The 11,892-nt window shown below is 53.6% G+C and overlaps 1 protein-coding gene across 1 annotated transcript; it reads left to right on the plus strand.

Annotated features, from left to right (window-relative positions):
• Positions 1–375: 375 nt before the first annotated feature.
• On the plus strand, positions 376–5,757 carry LOC132224140 (uncharacterized). Its single transcript, XM_059679240.1, is given in 1 exon segment — positions 376–5,757. A coding segment is annotated over 1 exon segment (5,349 nt). The 3' UTR covers positions 5,725–5,757.
• Positions 5,758–11,892: the final 6,135 nt, after the last annotated feature.

Consider the following 11,892-nt stretch of genomic DNA (forward strand, 5'->3'; position numbering starts at 1 on the left):
TGTGTTGTTTGTTTTGTTTGTTGTGTGTTTTGTTCAGTGTGAGCTCATTTCTGGAATCTGTAATTGCCTGAGAGGGTCTAGGTGGACGCACCCCAAAAGACCACAGGCGGGGGGGAGTTGGAAGACGTTCCGCCCCCCCAGGAGGGATGGATATGCCCCTCAGAGGGATGGATATGCCCCTCGCGGAAAGCAGGTCGCTCCTGCTAGCTAGTTTGGTATAAGGCCATTGTCTAGCGTTCGGGTTTGGCTTCCATGGAATTGGAAGCCTGTTTTGGTTCTGCTTCCATGGCGTTGGAAGACTGTATTTTCGGGCCCGTTTGTTGTTTGTGTTTGTGTCTTTTTGGTTTTATTTTGTGGACTCACTGGACGGACATTATGGGACAGACTCACACTACCCCTTTAAGCATTATGGTCGATCATTTCAGAGAGGTAAGGGAAAGAGCCAGGGACCTCAGTGCAGAGGTTCGGAAAGACCGGTGGCAGACTTTTTGTTCCAGGGAGTGGCCAACTTTGGACGTTGGGTGGCCGCCGGAGGGGACTTTTGACCTCCCCACCATCCGCCGAGTCAGGGATGTCGTCTCCCGACTTAGGGGGGGACGTCCTGGTCAGCTTTCTTACATTGTTACTTGGCAGGACCTCGTGGAAGACCCGCCATCTTGGCTCAGGCCCTTCCTACCTCCACGTCCTCCCGGGCCGAAGCCCATTCTTGCTTTGCAGAGAACGGAAAAGGAGGAGAAAAGGAAGACTCTCACCCAGCCTTCGGCCCCTCCCCTCCCTATCCTGCAGGGGGGGACTGAAGAAGAACTAATCTTTCCTCCCCCATATAGCCCATGGAGGGACGATCCTTCCACGCCGGGAGTGGCTGGGGGCGGAGTTCTGGGAGTGGCTGGGGGCGGAGTTCTGGGAGTGGCTGGGGGCGGAGTTCTGGGAGTGGCTGGGGGCGGAGTTCTGGGAGTGGCTGGGGGCGGAGTTCCGGGAGTGGCTGGGGGCGGAGTTCCGGGAGTGGCTGGGGGCGGAGTTCTGGGAGTGGCTGGGGGCGGGGTTCCGGGAGTGGCCTCGGTAGGAGGCCCGCCTCTCACCCGGCAAAGGGCTCAGCGGGAACTGTCTGCTGCAGCACCTGACTCCACTATCAAGACCCTGCCCTTACGGGCCGCTGGACCCCCGGATGCGGATGGCAACCAACCGTATCATTATTGGCCTTTTTCAACATCCGATCTCTATAACTGGAAGGCACAAAACCCCAAGTTTTCTGAGAAACCAGGGGGACTTATTGACTTGCTAGATTCTGTTCTTTTCACCCATCAGCCCACATGGGACGACTGTCAGCAGCTTTTACAGGTTCTGTTCACGACGGAAGAGAGAGAAAGGATCCTCAATGAGGCCCGGAAAGTGGTTCCAGGCGTGGATGGAAACCCAACTGCCAACCAGGTCCAGATAGATGTCTCTTTTCCCTTAACTAGGCCTGAATGGGATTTCAACACGGCAGAAGGTAAGGAGAGGCTTTCGGTCTATCGTCAGACCCTAATGAGAGGTCTCAGAATGGCTGCTAGAAAGCCAACTAATTTGGCCAAGGTGGGGAATGTTCAGCAGGAAAGGGATGAGTCTCCAGCTGCCTTTTTAGAACGGATCATGGAGGCTTACCGTACCTACACCCCCATGAATCCAGAAGCTCCTGAAAACAAGGCAGCTGTGATCATAAGCTTTGTAAACCAGTCGGCCGCGGATATTAAAAGGAAACTACAAAAAGTAGATAGGTTGGGAGAGAAGAGTTTACAGGATTTACTGGCAGTGGCAGAGAAGGTGTACAATAACCGAGAGTCTCCAGAAGACAGGCAAGCTCGCGTCGTGGCTGCCTCTAGCAGTAGGCAAGCTCGGGACCTGGCTAGGGTCCTGCTGGCTACGACCATGGACTTCCCCAAGGAGCGAGACCGTCGCTTCCGACAGCTTGCAAGCAATAAAGGAAGAGGTAAGCAGACCACCCAAGAGGGGAGGCGGGGGCTACGGAAGAATCAATGTAAGTTTTGCATGGACATAGGGCACTGGGCTCGAGAGTGTCCGAAGAAGGCCGGTGAGAAGGGAGACAGGACTGACCGAGTCAAGGTCTTAGAGCTGGGTGAACTGAGTGATTAGGGGAGTCAGGGTTCGGACCCCCTCCCCGAGCCCAGGATAACTCTCAGAGTGGAGGGGACTCCTGTTAACTTCCTTGTTGACACCGGGGCACAACATTCGGTCCTCCGTACCCCGCAAGGAAAACTGGCGAATAAAAAGTCCTGGGTGCAAGGAGCAACTGGTATGAGCCAGTATTCATGGACTACCCGAAGGACAGTAGATTTAGGAACAGGCCAGGTATCCCACTCTTTCATGGTAATACCGGAATGCCCCTACCCACTATTAGGACGGGACCTACTGACCAAAATTGGAGCTCAAATAACTTTCAGACAAGGGGGGCCTCAGGTCACCGATGAGGAGGGCCGCCCCATTCAGGTCCTGACCATGAGGCTAGAGGATGAATATCGCCTCTACCAGAAGACTTCCCTGGTGGAGGGCAGTATGGACAAATGGCTACAAGAATTCCCAACAGCATGGGCAGAGACAGGAGGGGTGGGGCTGGCCGCCCACAGGGCCCCAGTCCTAGTAGAACTAAAACCAGGAGAAGGTCCGGTAAGAATCAAGCAGTACCCTATGCCTCAGGAGGCACGGAAGGGGATTCAGCCTCATATCAGGAGACTGAAGAGCTTGGGGGTGTTAGTTCCCTGCCAGTCTGCATGGAACACTCCCCTACTGCCGGTTAAAAAGCCCCAGACAAACGACTACAGGCCAGTACAGGACCTCCGAGAAGTAAATAAAAGAGTTATGGACATACACCCAACAGTCCCAAACCCGTACACTCTCTTGAGCTCCTTGGCACCCTCTAAAGTCTGGTACACGGTATTAGATCTGAAAGATGCCTTCTTCAGTCTACCCCTAGCACCTCAAAGTCAGTCCCTGTTCGCCTTTGAGTGGCATGACCCAGAGGAGGGCTTCAGTGGACAGCTGACTTGGACACGCCTACCCCAGGGGTTCAAAAACTCGCCCACCATCTTCGACGAGGCGCTGCACGAGGACCTGGGTGAGTACAGAAGGGAACACCCCAACCTCACCCTCCTCCAGTACGTAGATGACATCTTGATTGCTGCAGACACAGCCAAGGACTGTGAGCGGGGGACCCAAGATCTATTGGCCACCCTGGGGGCCTTAGGGTACCGGGCATCCGCGAGGAAGGCTCAGTTATGTCGAGAAAGGGTGAGTTACCTGGGATACATCCTGGAGGGCGGGCAGCGGCGGTTATCGGATGCCAGGAAAGAGACTGTTTTGAAAATCCCTACTCCCACCTCCCGAAGAGAAGTAAGGGAATTCCTAGGATCGGCCGGCTACTGCCGCCTCTGGATACCGGGTTTTGCCGAAATCGCCAGGCCCCTATATGAAGCTACCAAAGAGGGAAAGGCGTTTGACTGGACTGAGAAAGATGAAGCTGCCTTTAGGCAGTTAAAGAAGGCCCTTCTAGGTGCCCCAGCCCTGGGCCTGCCAGATATTACAAAGCCCTTTCACCTCTTTGTGGATGAACACAAAGGGATAGCGAAAGGGGTCTTGACTCAAGCTTTAGGCCCCTGGAGCCGCCCAGTGGCTTATTTGTCCAAGAAGTTAGATCCTGTAGCTGCCGGCTGGCCACCATGCCTGAGAATTATCGCGGCAACAGCGCTCTTAGTCAAAGACGCCGACAAACTGACCCTGGGGCAGGAAATCTGGATTACAACCCCACATGCCATTGAGGGAGTCCTGAAGCAGCCTCCTGACAGATGGATGAGTAACGCTCGTATAACCCATTACCAGAGCCTCCTACTCAACCCTCCAAGAGTACGGTTCCACCCCAGTGCGGCCCTCAATCCCGCTACTTTGCTGCCCGACCCTGACTTAGATGCCCCACTACACGACTGTGCGGGAATCCTAGAGCAGGTGCATGGACTCCGGAAGGACTTGACCGACCAGCCCCTCCCTGATGCAGAGGCCACCTGGTTCACGGATGGGAGCAGCTTCGTGCGGGACGGGTGCAGGTACGCGGGTGCAGCGGTGGTCACTGAAACGGACACTGTGTGGGCGGAGGCCCTGCCCTCCGGGACGTCAGCCCAGCGAGCAGAACTCATCGCCCTTACTAAGGCACTGACGCTGGGGGCTGGAAAGCGGCTTAACGTTTACACAGACAGCCGTTATGCATTTGCTACAGCTCATGTCCACGGAGCAATCTATCAGGAGAGAGGGCTGCTGACGGCAGAGGGACGGACAATAAAAAATAAGCAAGAGATTCTCGATCTGCTTGCAGCCTTATGGCTTCCTGCCAAGTTAGCCATAATCCACTGCCAAGGGCACCAGAAAGCTGATGACCCGGTAGCAAGAGGTAACCAAAAGGCTGACCAGGCTGCGAAGGCAGTAGCCCTTACCTCGGTCCCTACCATGGCCTTACAACTCCCAGACCCAGGGGACCCAGTCTTACCAGACCAGCCCAAGTACTCCCAGGAAGAATTGCAACGCATCAGAAAGCTCCCCAGAGCCCATGAAATAAAGGGATGGTGGCATACACCAGAAGGGGAACTCATACTACCAGACCGGCTCGGGGACACGGTATTAGAACATATGCACCGGTCTACTCACCTGGGGACCCGGAAAATGAAGGACTTAATTCGACATGCTGGGATCAAGATTCACCAGCAGGATACCAAGATAGATCAGGTTGTATCTGCCTGCAAGACCTGTCAACTCACAAACACAAGAGCTGGATCAAATGAAAGAGGGACCAGGCTCAGAGGCACCAAACCGGGAGCACAATGGGAAGTCGACTTCACTGAAATTAAACCAGGGAAGTATGGTTATAAATATCTTTTAGTATTTGTAGATACCTTCTCTGGCTGGGTAGAGGCATACCCAACCAAGCATGAAACAGCTCAGACGGTGGCCAAGAAGCTGCTCGAAGACATCTTACCCAGGTATGGTTTTCCTGCTATGATAGGGTCCGACAACGGGCCAGCCTTTATTTCACAGGTAACACAGGTAGTAACCAGGGCTATTGGGGCAAATTGGAAATTACATTGTGCTTATAGACCCCAGAGTTCAGGTCAGGTAGAAAGAATGAACAGAACTCTAAAAGAGACCCTTACCAAATTAACCATGGAGACTGGTGGGGACTGGGTGGCTCTCCTACCATATGCCCTTTACCGGGTAAGGAACTCCCCTTACACCCTGGGCTTTACTCCCTATGAAATCATGTTTGGCAGGCCACCCCCTATCATTCCTAACCTTAAAGCTGACCTTCTCGCTGAATTTGAAAATCAAGAACTATCTCTTTCTTTGAGAGGGCTCCAGAAGGCACATGAGGACATTTGGCCACGCCTCCGCGCCATCTACGAAGCCAGCCCAACCCCAACTCCTCATCAGCACAGACCAGGAGATTGGGTCTACGTCAGAAGGCACCGCCGGGAGACCCTAGAACCACGTTGGAAAGGTCCCTACACTGTGGTGCTGACCACCCCCACCGCTCTCAAGGTAGATGGCATCGCGACCTGGGTCCACCACACTCACGTGCGGTCAGCGGATCCATCCATGACCCGGAAAGACTTCATCACCAAATGGAGCATCGATCGAGATCAATGCAACCCGCTCAAGCTCAAGCTACGGCGTGCTCGACCTGCCTGATGCCGGTAACATGGCTCGCGATCACTCCTGTCACCAGGAGCCCCCACAGTACTGTATAATACACTTAGATAATGCCTGCATCTTCATGGACAAGGCTCCAAAGAGACAAGGACAATTTATGGGGTCACATGTTTAGTAGCAGAAGATTCGGCTGCCTAAAGCAGCCATGATGTTTCATTGTATTGATACGTTATATTAACCTTTGATTCTTTTGCAGGTTTCGAATGTATGTTGGCTGTCCTGGAAGGGAGCTGTGTGGGGTGGCCCCAAAAGTAAAGGGTGTCTAGCTGGCAAGGGGGCAGGTGCCCAACTGGGCAGGAAAGGGTGCCCATCAGGTTTTGGACTCTGTTGAGAGACAGCTAACAGCTGGCAGCCTATATACTGCCTTGCAGGCCTGAGTCACCATGCCCATGTCAGGGGTAGTAAAGCTAAAAAAAAAAAAAAAAAAAAAAAAAAAAAAAAAGAAGCCTGTTTAGAATAGAAGGTTAGGGGGATAGTTATGCATAGGAAGAAGGTTTTATGCCAACAGTTACTGTTTTGTTTTAAATCTATGAAAAGGAAGTAGCAAGGAAAGTCAGAAAATCTTAGAGTAGATCAGTATGTTCTTCTCCTTATGTAATTCCTCCAGAATCTGGCGATATGTGAAGGGATTTATTCCCTCCTGAGAAGGCACTTAAGCATTCTGTATTGCCAAAAGGATCCCAATTGTCTACAGCTGTTGTCTGAGCTCTCCGTTCAAGCTGGGTTTATGAAAAGCTGGTACCGTGGATCTGTCTCTTGCCCAGTGGCGTAAGCTGGGGCCTCTCTGTAGACGAAACCTGGACTCCCCAAGAGATGTGATCAATGCCGGGACCCCGCCAGCAGGCGAGGGGAACCCAAGGCAGTTGCTGGGCATGGAGGCCAGAGGGACATAGGCTATCAAGGAGACAGAACTGAACCTCACATCACCCTACTTGGCCCAGAGATAGCTGGTAGTCAACGACGGGTAAGATCCCACAGGGTGGGACGACCTAAGACAGGCACAGCTGGGGGCCAGTAGGAGAAAACTTGGGGTGCAACAAAGGTGGGGCACAGATCCCCACCCCCCCCAATGGTGCACGGGCTTGAACACTCGCCCCTTCTGAGGAAGGTCTCCTGTCCCCGTGGCTGCTTCTTGCTTCCCATGCCCAGCCCAGACCAGGAACCAAATAACAGAAGAGACTTGGTCCAGCTGAAAATGGTGCCCAGAAAAACGGAGGCTTAGTTCAACAGACTCTAAATTTAAACCTAGCCTAACAAACAGGAATGCTTGAGCCTCTTCAAGGCAAATAATACTAAATCTTGATTTGTTTTTTTTTATGATAACCATGGAGGAATTCTAAGAAGAAAGATCCTATTTCAATAGAAGTTATTAAATCTAAAATGGTTTCTTTCACTTCCACCGGACCATTTGTTAGCCTTATAGGGATAGTTCAGTTGATAGTTTTGGTGGAAGAGAATTGCAGCCCGTCTCATGATTGAGCCGGAAGTTCCAAGACAAGGGGGGAATGAAAGGCGCACCGCCCGCCTCTCCGGGCGGTGCGGGGGGAGGAGTCTGACCGCCTGGCTCTGAAATCCCTCCGCGCCCGCCGTAGGGCCTGGCCTCCCCGGAGCGGTCGAGTCTCCGGACCGGCTGCGCGGTGGCCGGCGGCGGGCCGAGGGGTGGGGGCCTGGCGGCGTCCGACCACGGGGGAGGTCATGGGGGCGGAAGGCCTCACCGCCTCACTCTTTCCTCCCTTCCCCCGTGGTCGGCTCCCCGCTTGCCCGCGCTGAGGCCGAGGGTCCATGCGGCCCTCGGGGCCCAGTCGGGGGGGACCGGGGCCTGCGTGAGCCGACCGCCGGGCCCCATGTGGGGGGCCATCCTGCCTTGTGGCGAGTTCGAGCGGCAGCAGCAGGAGCCAGACAAGGACTGCGCCCTCCATCTTGCCTTGGGGTCTCCATCTTGGGACAGGACCATGTGCACCCTCCATCTTGCCTTGGGTCCTCCATTTTGGGATGGGGCCACGTGCTTCCTCACGGGAAGAAGCCGCTGCTAGCCACACCCAGGATTTCTCTGAATTAACCAATGGTGATCAAGGGAAGTGCACGCCATCACTATGACCACATCCTGTACCGACTCGCGCCTGGCCAATCAGCCGGGCCCACAGTGCCCTCTCCTGCCCTCACTCCACCCCCCTTTAAAACCCCCTGTCCCATCAGGCCTCTCTCTCTCGGCCGCTGGACTTTCCGCTGTGTCGGTGGGTCTGGTGAACGGGGAGCGCAGGCCGGCTTGCATAATAAAGGACTCTTTGCTTTTGCATCGGACTGACTGGCTCCCTGGGGGTCTTGGGAACTTTGAAATCTGGGCACAACAGGGTGACCGCCAGAGAGCAGGCTGGGTGGCTCTTTATCTATTTCCTTGGCGGGGCGGTCCCTAGAGCTGAGTACGGGGGCTGCTGCCCTGCGCGGCCCTTTCACCCCGAGAGGGCTGCTCTGAAGCGCCCGGCCTCCATCTTGAATCCCTTTGGGGCCCAGGGGTCCTCGGTCAGTAGGGTCGGGCCTACTCCCTCGCAAGGCCTTCCCCCCAACACTCTCCAGGCCGCAGTCTCAGGGCTGTGCTGGGGCCTGTCGGGGCTCACGGCAGGGCAGGCGTGGGAGGGCTCATTTTCGTTATGGGGGGGGTGCGGCTTCCGCGGGTAGCAGGTAGGTCCTCACCTTGACTCAAAGCCAGGACTGCGAAGCCACCCTCCGTCAGACAACCGCCACACATGTACACTGTTGGAAAGGTCCTTGCCTCATAATGGGATATTGGTGGGTCCTTTCCCGCGGGGCTGTCCGGGGCGCGCCTGATGCCGGGAGCCGGAGCCTTTATGGTGTCCTTGGACCCGAGTCCTCACTCAGGGTCCCCACTTTTGTGTCTGCAGAGCTTGGGCGCCTCCCTCTAGAGAAGCGTGTAGGCTTGCCCCCACAAAGTCTGCCCTCCCCTGAGACCCAGGGAAGCAGGCAGTGAGGATGCCCTGCCTCTGAAGCGGGCCCTGGGCCTCTCAGGCCGGAAGGGGGCGGTGCTGCGGGAGCCCCCTTTGTGTGAGGCGTGCTGAGTGTCCTCGGGTGAGGCGGTTTGTGATGTGCAAGCCACCTGGCCTTGGACCCTTCCCTGAGACCACACGGGTGCGATGCCTGGGCTCCTCAGTGGTAGCTCTTCTGGGTTTCCCAGGGCGAAATATAGCACTGGACTCTACCTGGCCCCCTAGGTTTTCCTGGTGAAACTCAGGATCGTCACGTCTTCACTTTGGATTGATTCTTGTTAAAGACCTAGTCCCTCTCTGTGCAAAATGGAGATCACCCACATTAGACTGAGGCCCTGACCTCCCTGAGACTTCCCAGGTTCTAATCAGTCTGACATCTGTGCCAGGGGTTTTCCAGGGGTTACAAACTTTCTTTAAAAGAACACCGCTAAATGGCCATTTATTTCATTTAGCGTAACGCCATACAGTTCTTCACATGCTGCTACCAATGGCAGGATGTCTTTCTATTTTATGGCTGAATGATATATCCGCGCGCGCGCACGTGTGTGTGTGTGTGTGTGTGTGTGTGTGTGTGTGTGTGTGTGTGTGTGTTTGTATTTCATTTCTCTTTCAACTCATTCATCAAAGGACACCTAGGGTTTTTTTTCCCATGTCCTCACTGCTGTAAGTAATGTTACAGTGAACATGGGGACACAGTTATCCCTTCACGCTAGTGGCCTCATTTTCTTTAGATAAATAGCCGGTAGTGGGATTGCTGGATAATATGTTGATGTTATTTTAATTTGATTTTTAGGTATCTCTGTAAGGTCTTCACATTGACCACACAAATTCCCATTCCCCTAAACTCACCCATTCTGGAATAATTTAAGCACATCCAGTTACATAACTTATAAATTTAGGATAAGAATGTCAGAATCGAGTAAGGCGAAACCATAATTTAAGAACTTTTACTTTTTTCTCCCTATGTTGCGATAACATCTATTTTAGCATGGCTCTTTCTTTTCCCATTAGCAAGGATATCCTCCTTCTAATGCCATGTGGTCATGTTCAGGATCACAAAAGTGATCTAAAGATTTTCAAGGTGTACATTATTTCTTGAAACAAAGCTCTCATTCCTGAACCTGGCACACAGCAATGTGTGATCCATGTCATTCATACACTGATATTCTGAATCTAAATAAACGTTCTTTTGAAACACCACTAATTAAAAATTACCTCAAAAAATAAGTTAACAGAGAGGATGTGGAGAAAAAGGAACACTCGTGCACGGCTGGAGGGAATGCAGACTGATGCAGCCACTATGAAAGACAGTATGGAGTTTCCTCAAAAAACTACAAATGGAAGTCCCATTTGACCCCGTGATCCTACTTCTAGGAATATATCCAAGAAACCAGAAACACCAATCAGAAAGGATATATGCACCCCTATGTTCATAGCAGCACAATTTACCATGGCTAAGATCTGGAAACAGCCTAAGTGCCCATCAGTAGATGAATGGATTAGAAAACAGTGGTACATCTACACGATGGAATAGTATGCTGCTGTAAAAAAGAAGGAATTTTTACCATTTGCAATAGCATGGATGGAACTGGAGAGCATTGTGCTAAGTGAAATAAGCCAGTCAATGAAAGAAAAATACCACATGATCTCACTCATTTCTGGGTAATAAAGACCATTATAAACTTACGAGAGGCCCGGTGAACAAAAAGTTGTGCATTTGGGGGGGAGGGGAAGTCTCTCAGCAAGGCCTGTGCCCTCTAGCAGTCTGGGACCCCTCGGGAGATAATGCCTTGGTGGCTTAGGCCTGCTCCCGGATGGCAGAGGAAAGGCCCAATGCCTAGGTGCAGCCCTTGGTAGAGCTCAGAGCAGGGCAGACTGGGGAGTTGAGGCGCCACCCCCTCTCATGCACAGAGCAGGGCCGATCAGGGGTTTGGGGCGCCGCACCCTGTAACACTCAGCCAGGTCTGATGGGGAGGTTATGACTCTACCATGTCACACACAGAGCAGGGCCAGACGGAGGCAGTTGGGGCGCTCCCCTCTATCACACACAGAGCAGGGTCGATTAGGGGGTTGGGGAGCTCCCCCATATCATGCACAGAACAGGGCCCATCAGGGGCGTTGGGGTTCTGTACCTTGTCATGCACAGAGAAGGGCCAATCAGGGGATTGGGGTGTTGCCCCCTGTCACGCACAGAGCATGGCCGATCAGGGGGGTAGGGGCTCCATTCCCGGTCACGCACAGAGCAGGGCTGACCAGGGGGTTGAGGAGCTCCTCCCTGTCACTCACAGAGTAGGGCTGAGATGAAAGTTGGCACACCGCCCTCTATCACCCACAGAGCAGGGCCGATCAGGGGTTTGGGGAGCTCCCCCCTGTCACGCACCGAGCAGGGCCAATCAGGGGGTTGAGGAGCTCCCTCCTGTCACTCACAGAGTAGGGCTGATAGGGGAGTTGGGACACTGCACCCTGTCACACACAGAGCAGGGCCGATCAGGGGGTTGTGGCGCCACCCTCTATCACTCACAGAGCAGGGCCGATCTGGGGGTTCAGCGCTGCCACTCTCACACTCAGGGCAGGGCAAATGGGGAGGTTATGGCTCTACCCCGTCAAAACAGAGCAGGGCCAATCAAGGGGCTGGGGCGCTGCACCCTGTTTCACACAGAGCCGCAGGGTGATCAGGGGGTTGGGGATCTCCCCCCTTATCAGGCACAGAGCAGGGCGGATCAGGGGGTTGGGGCACCTTCCCCTGTCACGAACAGAGTAGGGCGGATGGGGAGGTTGTGGCCCTGCCCCCTGTCACACACAGAGCTGCAGGGCGATCAATGGTTTTGGACACTGCCCCCTGTCACGCTGATCATGGTGCTGGGAGGGCTCTCGGCTCTGCTGATCCCGGTGCTGGGAGGCATCTTACCATTTTTTTTTCTTTTTTTTTATTTTTATTGCTTAAAGTATTACAAAGGGTATTACATATGTATCCATTTTATCCCCCCGCCCTAGACAGTCCCCTAGCCTCCCCTATCACCCAGTGTCTTATGTCCATTGCTTATGCTTATATGCATGCATACAAGTCCTTTAGTTGATCTCTTACCCCCCTACCTCCTTACCATTTTAATATATAGGATAGAGGCATGGTGCATGGGTGGGGACT

Source organism: Myotis daubentonii, chromosome X, assembly GCF_963259705.1.
Source record: "Myotis daubentonii chromosome X, mMyoDau2.1, whole genome shotgun sequence".
In the NCBI taxonomy this organism is placed as follows: Eukaryota; Metazoa; Chordata; class Mammalia; order Chiroptera; family Vespertilionidae; genus Myotis; species Myotis daubentonii.